The sequence below is a fragment of the Pempheris klunzingeri genome, chromosome 21 (assembly GCF_042242105.1).
Source record: "Pempheris klunzingeri isolate RE-2024b chromosome 21, fPemKlu1.hap1, whole genome shotgun sequence".
Lineage (NCBI taxonomy): Eukaryota > Metazoa > Chordata > Actinopteri > Acropomatiformes > Pempheridae > Pempheris > Pempheris klunzingeri.
In genome coordinates, this window is record NC_092032.1 from 16,658,945 (window position 1) to 16,676,703 (window position 17,759).

General features: G+C 41.7%; 3 protein-coding genes across 8 annotated transcripts in view; 2 read left to right on the forward strand and 1 right to left on the reverse strand.

Moving 5' to 3' along the window:
• Positions 1-302: 302 nt before the first annotated feature.
• On the forward strand, positions 303-6,312 carry mastl (microtubule associated serine/threonine kinase-like). The gene is made up of 12 exons (XM_070853065.1): positions 303-455; positions 548-685; positions 780-919; positions 1,007-1,095; positions 1,199-1,305; positions 1,409-1,568; positions 2,145-2,293; positions 2,621-3,640; positions 3,913-4,054; positions 5,126-5,239; positions 5,397-5,498; positions 5,965-6,312. The coding sequence occupies exons 1-12, from the start codon at positions 303-305 to the stop codon at positions 6,120-6,122; spliced, it is 2,472 nt and encodes an 823-aa protein (XP_070709166.1). The 3' UTR covers positions 6,123-6,312.
• Positions 6,313-7,295: 983 nt separating this feature from the next.
• Positions 7,296-14,488, reverse strand: acbd5a (acyl-CoA binding domain containing 5a). Its single transcript, XM_070853118.1, has 13 exons — positions 14,411-14,488; positions 14,026-14,153; positions 13,570-13,690; positions 12,840-12,912; positions 12,405-12,522; positions 11,684-11,905; positions 11,406-11,594; positions 10,862-10,956; positions 10,541-10,772; positions 9,577-9,779; positions 8,952-9,011; positions 8,755-8,864; positions 7,296-8,669 (listed from the first exon to the last, which is right to left on the reverse strand). Exons 2-13 carry the CDS (start codon positions 14,120-14,122, stop codon positions 8,657-8,659), a joined length of 1,533 nt encoding a protein of 510 aa, XP_070709219.1. The 5' UTR covers positions 14,123-14,153; positions 14,411-14,488; the 3' UTR covers positions 7,296-8,656.
• Positions 14,489-16,103: 1,615 nt separating this feature from the next.
• abi1a (abl-interactor 1a) overlaps positions 16,104-17,759 on the forward strand; it is a 45,699-nt gene continuing 44,043 nt past the window's right edge. For all 6 annotated transcript variants that reach the window (XM_070853385.1, XM_070853386.1, XM_070853388.1 and 3 more), the window contains exon 1: positions 16,104-16,283. In XM_070853385.1, the coding sequence (XP_070709486.1) occupies positions 16,167-16,283 (117 nt within the window). In that variant the 5' untranslated portion in view covers positions 16,104-16,166. The remainder of the gene's footprint in view (positions 16,284-17,759) is intronic.

The following is a 17,759-nucleotide window of genomic DNA, read 5'->3' on the forward strand; positions in this document are numbered from 1 at the left end:
TAAATTCGGTCCATTAACTACCTCTTTGAAAGACAGTGATGTACTTGATAGTTTTCCAGTTGAAAGCAAATGCTAATTCATGACGATATGGCACATTAGGAAAGATCGTTTCATGCTTTACACGCAGGCACTTGCTTGTACTACTAAAAAGGACGCACGCCCAAGGACCCCGCGAAAGAGCAGTGCAATTCAAAATTTCAAAACAAACCCGAGACTGTTGTTCAATCATGCAGATGTTTACTCTGAGCTAACCTGGCTGTTACAGTCCCAACCCAGTTCCTCATTAGAAAACTAGTTATAACATGGACGCAGATGAAAAGCACGACAAACGGGTGGATATTCCTAAACCTCCTTCCATCGAGGATTTCGTCGTTTTGAAGCCCATCAGCCGCGGTGCTTTCGGCAAGGTCTACCTTGCACGGAAAAAGTGCAATGCGCGATTATATGCCATTAAGGTGAGCCTGTTTGGTCTTTGACAGCTTTGGATCCTATTAATTAGATTCATTTTAGTTTAAAATACTTTAATTTTGTGTTATTTCCTCTTTAGGTGATGAAGAAAGCAGACATGGTTGATAAGAACATGACGGGCCAGATGAAGGCAGAGAGAGATGCACTTGCTCTGAGCAAAAGCCCCTTCGTGGTTCACCTGTTTTACTCCCTTCAGACAGCCACCAAGATCTATCTGGTACAACTTAGTGGCAAAATGCACAAACACACGTGTACAGTAACTACTTTGTGCAGTTATTATTTGTGTGGCTTAATTTTTATGTCGCTTTCAGGTAATGGAATACCTCATTGGGGGAGATGTCAAATCTCTGCTTCACATCTATGGCTATTTCGACCAGGATATGTCTGTAAAATTCATTGCAGAGGTTGCGCTTGCTTTGGACTACCTCCATCGGCATGGTATAATCCACAGGTACTGTGTTACCCTTTCTTTAGCTGCTGTTGAATGTGTATTACACTGAGACTTATTATGTGGCCTTGAATTTATCTGACATTTTAGGGACTTGAAGCCAGACAACATGCTTATATCCAATGGAGGCCACATCAAACTAACAGACTTCGGCCTTTCTAAAGTCAAGCTGGACAGAGGTATGAAGCCCCACCAGCTTTACACTTGGAGAAATTGTGCTTGTGACCATCATGACTTGTAATGTTAATAATACTTTTATTGTATCTCTGTGACGCCTTTCAGAGCTGAGTCTTACAGATATCCTCACCACTCCATCCTTGGCTAAACCAACAAAAGATTACTTTCGCACCCCGGGTCAAGTGCTCTCCTTAATCAGCTCCCTTGGATTTGTAAGTGAATTTCTATACATACACCTATTTAGCGTGGAGAAATGACCTGTTTGCATGCATTGTGTTGCATAACGATGTTCCTTTTTTGTTTTATTAAACACAGAATACACCTGTAGGAGAAGGCAAGCGTCACTGCAGCGCATCTGCTGTGTCCAGTCCCATGTCCTGTGGCAAAATAAGACCGAAGAATAACTCTCTTGGTTCTCCCTTGATGAAGAAAAAAGATCAGCTGCGCTCTCCGTCTCACTACCCTTGGAAAATGGGTATGTCATGTTAGTTAGCTGTGAGATATACTCTTGACTTTTTGTTGTGTTCTTTTATTCATTACATTTCATTGAATTCAGTAGTTTCAAAGCCACCAGACTCCACTGACAAAAACAATAATTTTACCCTGCAGAACACAGGTGTTTCGGGCATACTGAAATTGAATATATCATTTTGTATAATTATATATATTATATTATATTATTGATATATATTGGGACATAACAGACCTTTCTTTGGGGTACTAAATAATATGGCTTTGACTGGTGCAGGTGCGCCAAAGCACTACATTTCCAGCCACTGCAACCCATTTACGTCTGCCTGCTGAGGTGAACTACTGGACCATTTCCAAAACATTTTGTACCTGCCGGTTGTTTTGAACTCAATCTGTAAAAAAAGAAAAATAGGGCCCAGGTTAAAAAACACCAGTCATCCAATAAACTTGTGGAATTTCTGGTTATGTAAGAATTGTTTAATCATTTATAAAAAGCTGGTGCTTAACACAGGAGATCTTGGCAATGAAAACGTCTGTTAAATACATCAACTATTTTGGATTATCCATATTGTCTCCACAGGACCAAATAACGTCGTGTTTAGTCCTCATACCCTGGCTAAAAATCTGACTCCCACACTGCTGAAGACCAGGAAGAGGTTTGAGACGATGAGTGCAGGCAGCACCACCGACACTGAAGGTGGCATCAGTCCCCTGTGGGAGTGTGAGGAGGTCGGTGGTTATAAACCTATAACTGTATGCAATTTGTGACGTATTGAACAATGTTATGTTTTAAGGGAGTTTTGACCAACTTTGTTGCCCCCAAATCTTAATTTACATTATTTAATATCCGTGACTTTACTCAAAGTGCTGTTTTTGCAGGTTAGAATTGTTCCCCATCGCAGACATTTTAGCCTCTTGAGTATAATGTCTGTAGTGATGTACAAGAGCTCAGATAGATAGATAGATAGATAGATAGATAGGCAGTTCCTATACTGTCTTTCAGATTGATTTATTCCTTGCTGTGACAATAATTTTCCTGTAATCCTTCTTCTTTAGAAAGAAAATGAACACACTGGGCATTCAGAGAGCAAAGGGCCTAAGCAGGACTGTGCGTCCACAAAACCTGTCACCTTAAGCGTCCCTGCCAAGGCCACCAGCAGTCTGTCAAATAAGTCAAGCCCAGACCACCTTGCAGAAAAGAGGCCTCACTCCACAGCTCGGGATGATTTCTGTCCATCAGGCTCAGCTGTAAAGAGGACGTTTTCTGATGTTGAGAGAAGTCCAGAGCTGTTGGAGATCCAAACCAAGAAGAGTAATGCACACTATAAGAGATGCTACGAGATTCCAGAGGAGACTGTGAGGTTTCACACCGGCCTGACAGGAACCTTTTCCGCCATCCAAATAGGTGACTTCATGGCTTCCACTGAAGGGATTGGGTTAGCCGAAGACCGCGGCCCGAAGCGCTCCAGTCCCATTGCTGTGGCCAAGAGTCTGTTTTGTGAACTGGAAGAGCCAACAGAGGATGTGTTTGAAGATGGAGCCAAAGACTCGCCACAATCGAGTTTCACATCGCCAGTTGCAGGGAACGACATTTGCAGGAGCCTCAGCCTCGACTCTGATGGGTCTGTGCACGAGACGTCGCTTACTATAGACAGCCGCGAGTCCCTAAAGCCAAACAAGCGCTCCATAATCAGGAATTCGACTGAGGAGCAGGAGGAAAATAAAGACTCATTTATCACAGAATCACTCCCACAAACTCCATCTGCTCTTCCTGCTGGAACCCCCAAACTCGGCACCTTTGGGCGCAGAGGTGAATCTCAGTGTTCCTTTCTTAACCGACTCCCTGATCTGGCCTGCGGTGTTGCACAGTCCCCGTCATTCCTCAAGCCCCGAAATGTTGTAGCTTTCCGTAGCTACTGCAGTTCCATTAACCGCTCCAACATGTCTGGGGTGTCCCGATTCAGCATCGGGTCTGTTGACGCTATGGACGTGTCCACGACGGCTCCTTATTGCTCTGCGTCTGGCACAGCAACACCGGTGCAGAAAAGACCCAACTCCAACAGCTCTCTCTACCAGGTCAGCACGCAAAGAGTCCTCAGGATGAACTGTAATAAGTTTGCTGATCCCCTTGACTTGTTTTAGCGCCATCATCAGATCAAATCAAACATGGTCCTGCACTTTGGTTTTTGAGACAGATAACATTTCAGGCCATATTTGGTGGTGTATTGAATTGTATTGCACCGGCATAAATTTGACAATTTATTGAAGGGAAGTTGTATTGGATTATGTGTCATTCAATTTTTGTGGTGCCATTTTTCACATTTCCTTTTACTTCCTTCCCACGTCAGACTCCTCAGCCCATGTCGACCTCTCATACCCCTTTCAGGACTCCAAAGAGTGTCAGAAGGGGTGCGCTGCCTGTTGAGGGTGCACCCATTTTAGGAACTCCTGACTATTTGGCTCCAGAGATTCTTTTGGGAAAACCACATGGTAAGAAAATGAAATTCAAAATTACCACAACAATTGAAGCAAAAAAAAAAAAAAAATAGCCAAACACAGTCTGATGGTATTGACACTGGATGGTTGGTATTGCAGCCGTTGTGACAGGCATTCTCTTTAAGTTTCAGGAAGTTGTGAGTATGGTAAGTTTATAATGATATTGCTGTTTTTGCAAGCAAGCTCGCATGATTACCCAGCCTGCTAATACGCTCGAGGAAGTGAGCTGATTCTTGCCCCATTTCCCTCTCCCCACTGGCTCTGTTTCTGCCCTTTGGATTGGTGAATAAACTGCGGGCCTGATCAGAGGGAGGGGGGCAGCATTTTAAATGTGTGATTTATAAAGGTTTAAAATGAAACCATTAACATTGAACTAACACTCCTGTTAACAGGTGAGGAATCAGATTTGTTGAGGCTGGTGTGCTTTGAATTGGACAAAAGGGTTTTTGTGCTTTTAAAATCTGTAGATTTGGGGGGTAATCCTGGTACATAGTCGATTTGCTGTGACACTGACATGCAAAATGTCAGCTAATAATAACCTATTGATCTGACATGCTGCTCATTCATTTCAAATGTTAACACGCTGAGGGCAATATCTCCTGGCAGTTGCACAATGCCATTTCTGTGCTTGATCGCTGCTATTTGGATTCATGAACAGTCTTTGTGACACAAATGATCCTTTGTGGCAGTATTTACTTATCTTATTCATCAGAAGTCGATAATAAATGCTTGTGGTAATTGTGATTTTAAATCCTTCTAGAAGCAAAAAATATTTCTTTAACTACAATTTTAGGCGCAAAGATCAAAGTTGATGTGTGTTAGATGTTGAATTGAAAAGTGACAATGTGTTTGGTAATGACAGATATTTCCTAAATGGAGATTTGCTTTTTCAAATGTGTCTCATCAAAGTAAAGTTTATACCCAGACCCTGAACCCCTCCATCCTCAACCTAACTTAGTCCCTGCTTCTGCCACCGCAGCACTCTTAGTGCACCTCTAACAGGAATCACAGGGGAAAGTGTTAAATGAAATTAAATGTGACTTTTCTTTGCCCCCCCCCATCCAGACTTCATGGTGGATTGGTGGGCGCTAGGTGTGTGTCTTTTCGAGTTCCTCACAGGTGTGCCACCTTTCAATGACGAGATGCCTCAGCTGGTCTTCCAGAATATTCTCAACAGAGGTGCGTTTACAAGAACAGGTTGTTGACATAAAGTCTGGCTGTAATGATCCACAAGCCTGTTGTTGCATATTTATATCCACAGTTTGGCAGATTTAGCTGAAACAAATGCATTGATGACTTTAATGAAGTGCTTTTGTTGCTTCTTTTACCACCTCAGATATCCCCTGGCCCGAGGGAGAGGAGGAACTGTCTGCAAACGCAAGAGATGCTATTGAAATCCTCCTGACCATGGACGCAACAAAACGAGCTGGTCTGAAGGGTGAGAAACACTTGTCTGTCTAAAAACATTGTCGGTCCTCAGGCATTCATAAAATTCACGATTTTTTTTCCGATAAAGATCAGAGAGCCAAAATGCTGTTAATAAAGTGTGTCAGTAAAGCTCTGCAGTACAAGAGCATTGCAGTTCAAATGTAAAAACCTATGTGATCTAATATAAAGTATACTAGAACTAAATCCAAATTCTCATAGTTTTCTGATGTTGTTAAAGATTGTTTTGTATTAATGTTTCGAAACACAGCAGGCCCGTATCCCAGTTTTTAACATATTGTTAAATTATGTTTGTGAACTTTGCTCAAACGTCAAAAAAAAAGAAGAATTGAGGCTTTTTATGGAGCTGTAATCCAGGAAATGTGTCATAATGAAATGAACACCCAGTTTCAGTAAATCTAATCATAGGAAACAATGAGGAAGTGCGCTTCTGATCGTTTTGTGTGAACATCCACCAGAACTCAAGTGTCACGCCCTGTGCGAGGGCCTGGACTGGGACAACCTGCAGGACCAGCCGATGCCTTTCATTCCTCAGCCAGAGGACGAAACAGACACCTCGTACTTTGAGGCGAGAAACAACGCTCAGCACATCGCCGTGTCGGGCTTCAGTCTGTAGAGTTACACACATGAACAGCTCAGTTTTATCACAGCAGAAGTCGACAAACTGAGAATGTCGTGCGTGCTGAATTGCTTCCTTTGAATGTGGAGAAACTCCTAAAGTCAGATCCATCATACAAATGAATGCACGGTAATGATTAGGATTCTGTTTGCTTCTCTGTTTCATGGTTGTAATTTTTTTTTTTTTTTTTAAAAACCATTTTACCTATGTGCAATCAGTTGTCATAAGAGTCAGAAAAAAGCTGAATCTGTTGACTGCTCACTTACTGTAGTTTGGAGTATGCGTTGTAGAAAGTCACCTTTTAAAACTTACTAGTGTTCTTATGTCTCAAATTAGGTTCTTCTAGCAAAATCCTCTTTTTCTTTATAATAGCCATTGATTTCTGTGTTGATACGGTGTTAGATTGATTAAATTCAAATTAACTGTGTATGTCAGTTCATGTAGATGTGGCACTCACAGCTTGATACCGTTTCCATGCCGACACGCTCCATTTTTTTGCTGCACTGTTCATCTTTGTGAAGTTCCCCTGCGGTCATTAGACTGGGTGGGCGGGCCCCCTGAGTTTCTCTTTGAGGGGTTCAATACTGCTATGAAAAAACATGCTAATATATTCATGAACAATGTATTTTATATATAAATCTTGTTAATAACATTTAGTGTCATTTTTTAAGACAGGCGGAGGACTTACTGTGCTTACTCTGCAGGGTTTTGTTTTCTTTTTCCTTTTTTGCTGATTTTATGTCGTCTGTATTTGTATTTTTGATCTGATCTCTTTTTCCACACTACTCGGTTTTTAGATAAGTTCACTAAGCTCCCTGCTACTGATGAAATTTTATGTTGTTCACTCTAAGAAAAGAGTAAAATACAAATAAAATCTGTAACATAATGTGACTTTGTGCTGGTTTTGGTCATTTAACAAACATCACAATGACAAAGTTTGGATAAAATGTAAATTGCTCTTGTTCATAAGATTGTTCAACTTTAAATTGTGGTCATAATTATTTCAGTCACACAGATTTTGTTATCTTTCTAAAAGAGCCAGGCTAGCTGATTTCCCTGCTCTTTGTGCTAAGCTACGCTAACTGAATGTGTTTTCAATCTTCTCATCTACCAAATAAACATTACTTCCCAAAAACAATCAATTTATTTGAAATAATCTGGACAAATTAAAACGCTTTATGAAAACTTTATTTGCGGCTTAGATTATTACATGCAAACACCGCTCTGTCCACAGGCAGAGAGGATGAGAAAGCCTTGGTACATTTCAGTAGAAAGGTAAACTTCTTACTTTCTTTATTAAAACATAATGGCTCTGAAAAGATTAGTACTATTGCAGATGCAAACCTTTGTAAATATGATATAGTATTCTATAATAATTCATGGGAATGCAATTAAAATACTGCATTTTAAATCAGAACTGTACATCTATTGTATACAATTTGTATAGATTTTCGCTGCTTTGCAAAGAATGTATGATTAACTATCGCTCACACGAAATCTTTCCACAATATTCATACAAATATATCACACATTAAATTATACAATATAGAAAAATTGGACAGCGTAAACAACACAGACGGTGACAAGTTATGCATTAATAATCCGACAGCTAAGTGGAAAATGATTCTCACCACCTCATGGCTCGCTAGGTAGTATGATTAATATTAATTTGGTCAATTATGCTACAGTATGTGGACATACGAAATCATAATACCATCTACAGTATTAATGTACCTTATGATGTTGAGGCACTTCTTCTATTTGGAAAACAGTGAAGTAGAGACTCAGGCCGCTCACACATAAAGCACACACTGATATGCGGGTGATGAGAACCTTGTCTAACTTATACACGACACTTAGCAGTCACTTTAAACACAAACCTCACTTATACAGCTGCAGCAATGCCTTCACTGTAACTGTCGCTAAAAGCAATAAATATTAACTTATTCTCAGAATTTAAAAGAATTTCACACATCAATATATTATTACATTCAATCCTCCCTTCTAATCTACAGGTATTACATTTTATCATAGCAGCATTGCCTGGGCAACTAATGAAAGTGAAGTGATGAATTTATGACGACATCAAGCGTTACGCTCAAAACAAAACAAGTATCGGGCCCATTTTTTTGTGCAACAAAGCTTTAGTTATGGGAATAACTGAGAAGCTATTGTAGTTGGTTCATAGACACGCTGACGACAATCCAACTCCAAGTTCCCCCTCTCAACACAAACCGTTTCTTACACAGAAAAAGATTCCAGGACAGTGGTTATCATCTTGTAAAGTTTCAATAATCGCAGGCTGTGAGCCCAAACATTCATGTCTCCACTTGATTCCACATTACGTCACGTCTGAGATGCACTCTTCCTCTCACTCATTACTCCAGGTGCCTTCTTCATAGTGCAAAAGCAAATTACTGGGCTGCGGGTCTAAGCAGGGGGGGAGTTACGGCCATTAGCAACCCAACCAAAGACATTTAGAGGACTCTTCTTCATCAGCAATGCCCATGGGTGTTTGGGTGAGCGTGGGTTCAGTTGATTGGTCTGTTTAAAGCAGGAGGAAATTAAGGAGTTAAAGCTGGACATTGCATTCAAATCTTACATTTCATAGTGTTCTGTACATGAATACCTTCTCCTCCTCTGCAGGTATAGACGAATAAGCCACTGTACCACAAAAGGCCAAATCACAGCAAAGGCCAGACTGGTTGGAGAGATGTCAAAAGGCCACCAGGACGGTTTCTGGGAAAATTAAAAATAAAATCAATTACAACAATAAAAACTTAACTGGTGTATGATGAAAAGGTGCATTACTTTCCAACTGTTTACCTGACTCCTCTTATTCACTGGAGGTGTTGCATAAGTTGGAGACAGAGACATTGATCTTGCCTGCAGAGGGTAAGACAAATAGAAAAAGTCCATAAACGTCTGTATAGACCATTAACATATTGCTTTAAATGTTTCATTGATGGTCTGTCCTCAGAGTGTTGTTTACAATGCCAAAGTACAAACCCCTTATCTTTATTTAGAAGCCTCATCTACGCGCTAAAATCATTTTTACTTTGCAGGATCTGGGCTACATTTTACACAGCGTACTGTCTAACCGCCGTGTTAGGTTTGTTAGTCACAGTCTGTTGATGGAAATGACCTTTGTAGGTGGATTTTAAAGTTACAACTTAGTTATTAGTTATTCTTGTCAACCCCTTTCCCTCCACGTTCACTTAATGAGAATAAAGATGCAGCCCAAAGTACTCAGGAAAACATAATCAGATGGAAATGAATAAGTAAAAAAGATGTACAGAAAAAGAGGTCCCAATTGATTCAAAGCAGTTCATGATTTTGTGCGAATCCAACCAATAACTTCCAAACATGGCCACATGTCATCATCTAACAAAGCTGCTGTTTTTGGGACCTTTCTTTCTGAAGGTGATGGATGACGACATGCTGGTCTGACCTGGCTGGCGGTGAGAGCCTCCAGGGTGTGCAGCCTCTCCAAGACGCTCTGCATGTCCTCCTGCAGTCTAGCCAACGCCACGACGATCTGCTCATTCAGGCTCCCTCCAGGTGTTACGGCTCCTCCCCGGCGGCTCCCGTCCCCATCTCCACCGCTGTGCATGGGCACCAGAGATCCAGAGCCGAGGCCTGGAGACCTGGAGCCTAAAAGAATTTCAAAAAGATCTATAATTACTACACACAATGCCTACATCAGAAGAACGTGTTGGTGTGTCAGTGGCGCATCATTGACACACAAATGATATGCAAATTATGTTCTCAAAGAATCAATTCCTCTTTTTGCCCTTACAGGTTATATGTAACTTTAAAAATGAGACCCCTGTCTAATTTAAACATAACATGAAAAACAGGTAAATTGTTACACATAAAACCTTTCAGGGCAAAAAGATGAATTCATTGATTAAGAAAAGAATTCTATGTGAAGAACTTGGGACAGTTTTTCAGGGAAAATCCAACAGATTGGACGTGCATGTGTGCTTCCCTCTCTTCAGCTGCACTACAACGCTAAAATTAGCTTAGCTCAACAAGCGGCCGACACAAAGTCAATCTGAGGACACACACACCAAAAGTTTCATCTAGTGAGGTCCATGTGGCTAAAAGGGAATGTCACCAATGTCAGGGGAAAAAAGGGGTCAACACTGAGAGGGCATTTGATTCATGCTCCCTTGCAAAAGCAAACTACTATCTGATTGGATATGTGAGGTGGCTAGCTTGCCAAATTACTTAACTTGGTAACATGATCCATGATATTAAGTCATGAGACACGGTCCTGATTTTATCCAACAATAAATCATGTAAAGGTACAAAAAGCAACGAAAGGCAGGGACCAGCCAACTAGCTAGCTGTGACCTGAGCTAAGTTAAGGTTAGACACATAGCTGTAGCACAGAAACAAGGCGACCTTACCCCTTCCTCTTCTGACCAAAGAGCTGTCCAGCATGTCTGCATTCGGTCTCTGTCTCTGTCTCTGTGACATTGTTCCATCTGTGTCTCCATCTTCTCCTCCACACCTGATGGCCTGCGGTGGACCATCAACATCCATTTGGGGCTCCTGCGCTGCTTGTGGCTCCTCTAGAGGTGGCGGGACGTGGTTCTCCTCCTCATCAAGGTCGTCCAAAGAGCGGTTATGCTCCGAGCTCTGGGGAAGTCGCACAGAAAAATGAATCAATGCTGGGCCAAGAGCTGCAACAGCTTCGCTAAATCAAGTAGTTTTAGTTTGTTACTTGCCTCTTCCTGGCCGAACTGGTCCACAGAATCACAGTAGACTTCACTGTCTGAGTCACTGGCCAGGTGACAGGGACCTGACACATCTATGCTGGGGTCTAAGATCAGTACGAAGGGCGAAAAAAAAGGAAACAACAGCTCAGATTGGCCCTGCACTGTAATGTAGAGTACGCTGCATTGTAATCAACAGAGTGACATGGAGGAAGGGGGCGTTCACTTAATTTGGGGGTTTTGAGTGCCATTTCAACAAAAGCCATTAATTTAATCCATTAAAACTGTCCCAGAAGCAGCTGATGTGTAACGTGCTAAGATTCAGTGTCTGCCGAGAGGCCACAGCTCGGGGAATGGAGCTTAGCAGATTATCTGATCACATGGTGCACTGATACACCAGCACAGGCAGTGGGTGAGGCGAGTTCAGAGTCCTCAGTCACCATTTTGAAACATTTCCTGGATGAGTTTGTGTGTCACAACACAACAGGATATTCAAAAAAAATGCAGCACTTTGACCAGAACACACCATACTGTCATGGAAGTCGGTGTTTCTTACCTGTGTGGTGACCGTTGAGCAGAGGCTCGCTGACTGAACCCTCTTGGGTGTCACTGTTCAGGGTGGCTCTGGAATGATTCCCATTGGTCAGGTGGGTGACCCCGTTAGCCACCTTACCGTTGGACAGGGGCGCTTTGGGTCTCCTGGCTGAACCCTTCTTCTTTGGCTGTGAGGCTGCTGATTTCTTGTCTGAAGTAAAATCCCAACAAAAGAAAATCACATCAGTTTAAATGCTTTTCTGACAATGTTTTCTGACACCGTTTTTATAACTTTGTTACCTTTTCTGAGCTCCCTTATCGCCTCTTCATCTTCCTCATCATCATCCTCCTCCTCATCATCCTCCTCTTCTTCTTCTTGTGTCTCTTCGTCTGAGGTTTCCTTCGCTTCCTTAGGTTTGAGCCTGCCAGGACGGGTCTCCAGTGTGCCGTTGAGCTCCATCGTTCTGATGATGCTCTTCGTGACGCTCTTAGACGGCACTGAGTTCAGCACTGTCCCAAACCCTGTGCAACATGGATGCAATCCCAGTGTCACAAATACTAAAAAGACAATGCTTGCTTCACGGCATGTAACACGTCTTTCTGCTGAGTGATTAAATCATTCCAACCTGTTTACACAAGGTTGAGAGACAGAAGACTCTGCGAGTAAAGTACAGGGTAACTCAACACAGTTTGGATTTATCTGCATCAACTAATAGCAAAAGAGATCTTAAAAGTACAAAGCCACGTGTTCTGTGCTACTAATTCAGCATGTGTGACATTACTGCTAATAAGCACTAAAAGCATCTGTAGCTACAACACCAGACAGACACTAAACTATACATCCACAATCAAATCATTACACAGGAATGGACTTGCCTTCCAGTTGCCTAGCAAACTGTGTCAAACGGGCTGAGCATACGACAGGAGGCAAATTATACAAAGGTTAAGCTCCGCATGTGGGTTTTGGCATCAAAAACAAAGTGAAAGGTGGGAGGTGTTGCACCCGGTGAATAAAACCCACCCGTGCTCAGGTCTGATATGTGGGAGATCTTTTTCCTGTCCTCGATCAGCTCATAGAACGGGCCGAGGACGCGCAAGAGCTCCTCCACCTCGTCCGTCATGGGCATGCCCTCCAGGATCTGTGCAGCAAATCAGAATCAGAATCAGCTTTTATTGGCCAAGTGTGTGAACACAAACAAGGAATCTGACTTTTTTTCCACTGCTCTGGTGTGCTGACACATAATCAGATTAAAAAAAAGCTGAACAAAGTAAACACACATTTAACTTTAGCAAAAAATGTACAATGTAAATATATATAGAAAATACAAATACATCAATAAAAGCAACATCAAAAGTGACATTTAGCTCAAATCCACACACAGTTAAACTTCTAGTATTCCTTTATAATAAAGCAGTTATATCTTCTATAAAAGTATCTTTAACTGAGAAAACGTACCAGCTTCATTTCGTCAACATAGGCTGACATTGCTTCTTCTTTTGGCATATCTCCAAGAGAACTCCACGCATCCCTGAATGATTAAACAAAAACTGCATTATTACATCGTTCTATCAAAATCAAAGCTCTGTTTCAACTATCAAAATCTGTTTTCAGTGCTTCTGTGCCAGGTTTCAACTTTGTCAATAGGGCAACTTCACTTGAGGTCAACGTGTTCTTCATTCGCTGTGGGTCAAAGGCTGACAGAGGCTTAACCGTTCATTAGTAACAAGTGCGATTCCTACGATTTCCTGATAACCTCGCAAATGTAATGGGACCATGAGAGCAAGTGTCCTGCTAAGTGGGTAGGAGGTTACATTCCAAGTCAGCGTGCAGGGATCCGATCACCGAACACAACCTGAGACCAAACAGAGGGAGAAGCACTGGACCATTAAACCCAGGGGAAAGAGTTTACTCTGTCTTGTTTGGCACAGAGTTCAAGAGGGGGTAAACACAACATGTTGATATAGTCAGATATGATTTTAATGTCAGTATTCCACAATTTAAGGGCAATTAAAGTGAATTATTTGCCTTGAAGACTTCCGTATTCATGCAGCTTGTCTAGTCAGCCGGCCCTCGAAGGAAAATGATTCTCCTATCTAAGAATAGATTAGTGAATGTCACACCTGTGTATGCCTTTAGGCAACAACAAAAACACACTCTCTGGCTGCACTTTTCCTTTTGTCTTTACCATTTTGCTTTGCCGACTGCGTCCCAGAAACCAGGCCGTGGTATATTGCACGCTCCCACTGTGGCTTGTTTATAGTAACTGTAGAACTTGAGCATCATGTCATTGGACGGCTGAAAGGGACCTGGGAGAGAAAAAACACTTTAATCACAACGTGTAAATGTTTTATTCTAACATGTACGTAGCAGATTTGGGACAAGACAGACTTCCAGACTTGACTGCTGTGATTGTGCATTCAGTTGTAGACTGAATGGGGCATGGACATGGACACAAGCCCCTGCATGCTGCTTGCAAAGTGGATTAAACCTTTAAATCGCACACGATCCAGGGCAGACAAAGCTGTCGCACTGCACCTGACTGAGATACCCTCATGTTGAAGCCCTCGGTGTGTTAAAGTGGTTAAACAGGCCTGAGCTGCAGCAGCAGCAGCAGCAGCAGCACACTGGTGTCTCCACTCACCATCCGGAGGTAAACTCTTGATCACTTTGACGGCGGCATCAAACCTCAGCTGTATCAAACCGCTCGGATCTTCCGCTGAGACTCTCTGCACCTCCATCGTGCCGCACTGAGACGGTCAACACAAAAACCTGCACACACACAGTAAACACTCACATCCTCTGCAGTGTGTTAGGGCACTTTAGCAGCGCCCGAGCGGCTAGCTAAACTTGTAAGTTTCAGTGTCTAAAGTGTGTTATGGCTACCAGTAGGAGGAGGTTGTGTCCGTTGTGTATCTAGGACACAACATCTCGTATGCGACACAAGTGTAACTACCCGGATATTTGCGCTAGACTCGATTTAAGCTCCTAAACTATCGACGGAAAAACTAAAAAGCGACGACACTTACCGTTAAAGTCAACGGCCTAGCTGTTTATGTCAAGGCGACCTGTCTTTAGCCCTCGACCAGACGCCATGAACAAGAATAATAAAGACAGGCAGGGGTGCACTCTGGGAGATGTAGTTTTCTGCTCGTCGTCAATTTTTTTTTTGTTGCCTACAATCACCACAATCCTACGCGTCCACTTCAACGCTTTTGTAGCGTTAAGTTCAGGACGGAGTTATGACAAACATGTGTACTGAATAAAACGTTTTAAGGGATTAATATATCACATTTTATGTCAGACTATTTTCATGTCATCGCGAATTCATAACATAGACCCCCCCGTCTTCCACAGTTAGAAGTAAAACTTCACATCCCATCATGCTCCGGGTCAGCAGCCATGTTTTTTTCCCACCCGTCGTCAGCTGGAAGGGTGATAGGCAGACAGCTGAAAAAAGGAAGAGCTCTCACTTTGCCTTTATTTTCAAGCACCACAAATCGCTGGAAGATGTTTAATGATGAAGTTAGTCAATTCATTTAATTGTCAATCGATATAACCACAAACTATTTTGATAGTTTATTAACTGGTATTTTTTCAAGCACAAATGCCAAATAAAAGTGTCAGTTCTCAAATGTGAGGATTGTGTTTTTTGTTTCTGATATTTAACCATTAATTCATTATTGAGAAAGTTATTTGCAATAAAGTGTATTTATTAACAAACACATATATCTGAAGATGAAATAAGCAAACTTACTTATATGTTTGTGTGAGAAAGCAGAGGCCTAAATAAGGAAATATATATATAAATGTCATTAACCCTTGAAAAATAACTAAATAAATAACAAAAAAGTTACATAATCTGAACAAATAATGAAAATACATGTATAAAATCAGCAGGGGAAGAAAAAAATTCAGATATTTTACTTTATAGTAAAAAATTAACACATTTAATAGTTAGTTAGTTAAATCTCCGAACTGTAGAAGAAGCAGAAGCATAAACTAACTTAAAATTGTACTCAATACTCAAGTAAAGTACAAGTACGGCTTCTTCTTCATGACATATCTACTGCACTGTGTTTTTCAGACAGCTTTCCTTTCCTTTCCTTTGAATTATTCTAATAATTTGAATGTATTTACAATCGTTTAGACGTTGTGAAGGTGTCACTTTGGGCTCTGGGTCATTGCGCTGGCATTTCTCATTATTTTCTGATCTTCTACAAAACCAATCAATGGATGAATGGAGAAAATAATCAGCAGATTAATCCATAATGAAAACAATCATCAGCTGAAGTCCGATACAAGATAATTCAAAATGAGCTCCACCTCAACCAGCTACACATCGAATAACAGCAACAGGGGACATTTTTCTGCTTGGAGCACTTTTACTTTAAAAACTTTAATTAAAATGTCCTAATTATACTTACAATATTTTATTTAAAATTTAGTAAACTATCCTCAAATGGCTTTTACTTGCAACGTAGTATTTTAGAGTGTGGTATCAATACTTCTACTTCAGTAAAGCATCTGAAATCCTCCTTTACATGCACATAATAACACAGAATAATGATATTGGTCCCACTTTTGTAGCCTCGGAGTGACCCCTCCCCCCCACTACAGACGATCTTCGGCTCGGGGTTAAGCCACATTGAGGGCAGAAATCCCACAATAGGAGGCGGAGGATTTGGCTTTTTCTTTTTTTTTTTTCCGAGGCTGAGCTGAGCTGGTGGCTGCTTCAATCAAAGGGAAGGCAGAGGGAAGGGAGGCTCTGCGGAGAGATGTAAGATGGCAGAGCTACAAATGTTGTTAGAGGAAGAGATTCCGGCCGGCAAAAGAGCGCTCGTAGAGAGTTACCAAAACCTCACCAGAGTAGCAGACTACTGCGAGAACAATTATGTGCAGGTAAGTGAGTTTGCTCCCACGGTCTCTCCAGCCTGCTTTTATCAGGGGGTGAATTGGTTGTTGGGACAGGAAATGTGGATAAAGAGACTGGGCTCGCTTGTGAAACGAAGCTCTCCGCCCAAAGCTGCTGGGAACACTTGGATGTTTTGAGGCTTTTAAACACCGTGGGACATTCAGCTGCTGGTATCCGCCCGCACTGTTTGCCACATTTATTTCGTTTACACAGAGGGTGTGTCTACTTTTTGAAAAAAATAATAATTATTATGATTATTATTATAACACACTGGGTCGGTTTCCAAACTGCTTCCCACTCTCACTGCTCAGAGGGAGGCCTGTGTGTTTTACAGCAGCCGAACAAGTGATTTTGTTTCCTCCTGAAACGCCTGCAAGAAAGTTAGTGCACTTAGTTTGCTTTAATTGATGCTGACACTGACTTGTGTGTATATATGTGGTACCTAAATGTCACACTGCAGCTATAAGCCTATACGAATATGGTAGTAACGTAGCAGTCCATTACACTCCGTAAGGTCATTAAACTCACCATTTAATACCACAGAAACAGTTGAAGTCCCCTTTGGGATGCTGCAGGAATATTACTGCCGTTATGGCTTATGAGCACTCAGCAAATGCTATAATGCCAGTGCATGACTTTTATTGTAGGTGCACGCATTTTTTTAAATCATGAAACAAATGATTAAGCCAGATTTAAGCATAGCATATGCATGGAAATGTGCAGAAGTCAGCTTGTTTTGGGCTAATGGACAGCCAAGCTCATTGAAGGTAATTCAGCTGGGTTGCAACAAGGCTGTGAGACAGAGAGAGGAATGCAAAGCGATGGTTAGTTGGTCAATAAAGGCTGGAGGTATTGACCCCCCCCCCTCTCCTTGACTTATTCATGGGAACAGAGCTGGCTTTAGTCTCTGCTGGCCTGTATGGGGCTTCACATTTGCCTTCACAAGTCCTTAAAGTAGCTCATTTTTGTGTGGAGTCTTGTTGTGTATTTGTGCTATGATTTTTAAGCAGCATTTGGGTTTGTAAATGTGTGTCTTCGGTGGAGCTTGATGACTTACATATGGTGACCATAGATTGCACTGTCTTTTTAATTTCAGCACCGTGATATCTGTGGTTTAAAAAAAAAAAAAAAAAAAAAAAAGTCTGAGCTGTCTTTCTGGTGACAGACATACAGCGGTGGTGAGAAAACATTTTTCAGCCCACACTATCAGCTACAGAGGGTGTGTCCATTCCAGCTGTACTCCCCAAGGACTCCCTGTAATTTTGTTTTCTTCCTTTTCCTCGGATGATTTGGCATCTCCAGGCACGGCTCTGAAGCCCTGTGCCACTTATAGCCTCACGCAGATACTACAGCGCGAGTCTTCTTTGCAACATCTCAGCCTAAAAATGAAGTGGACGTGGGTCTGTCTTTGTGGAGATGGTTCAGACACACAGTGAGATTAAATACTGTGTGGACCTGAATGT

What these genes read in the sequence shown, in the direction of transcription:
- mastl (XM_070853065.1), top strand. Translation starts at nt 303, where the DNA reads ATGGACGCAGATGAAAAGCACGACAAACGGGTGGATATTCCTAAACCT. An exon ending in CGCGATTATATGCCATTAAG is followed by an intron (nt 456 to 547) that starts GTGAGCCTGTTT and finishes TTTCCTCTTTAG; the next exon opens with GTGATGAAGAAAGCAGACAT. An exon ending in CCCTGTGGGAGTGTGAGGAG is followed by an intron (nt 2,294 to 2,620) that starts GTCGGTGGTTAT and finishes CTTCTTCTTTAG; the next exon opens with AAAGAAAATGAACACACTGG.
- acbd5a (XM_070853118.1), bottom strand. Translation starts at nt 14,122, where the DNA reads ATGGAGGTGCAGAGAGTCTCAGCGGAAGATCCGAGCGGTTTGATACAG. An exon ending in GCAGTCGGCAAAGCAAAATG is followed by an intron (nt 12,913 to 13,569) that starts GTAAAGACAAAA and finishes TTAATCATTCAG; the next exon opens with GGATGCGTGGAGTTCTCTTG. An exon ending in CAGTGAATAAGAGGAGTCAG is followed by an intron (nt 8,865 to 8,951) that starts GTAAACAGTTGG and finishes TAATTTTCCCAG; the next exon opens with AAACCGTCCTGGTGGCCTTT.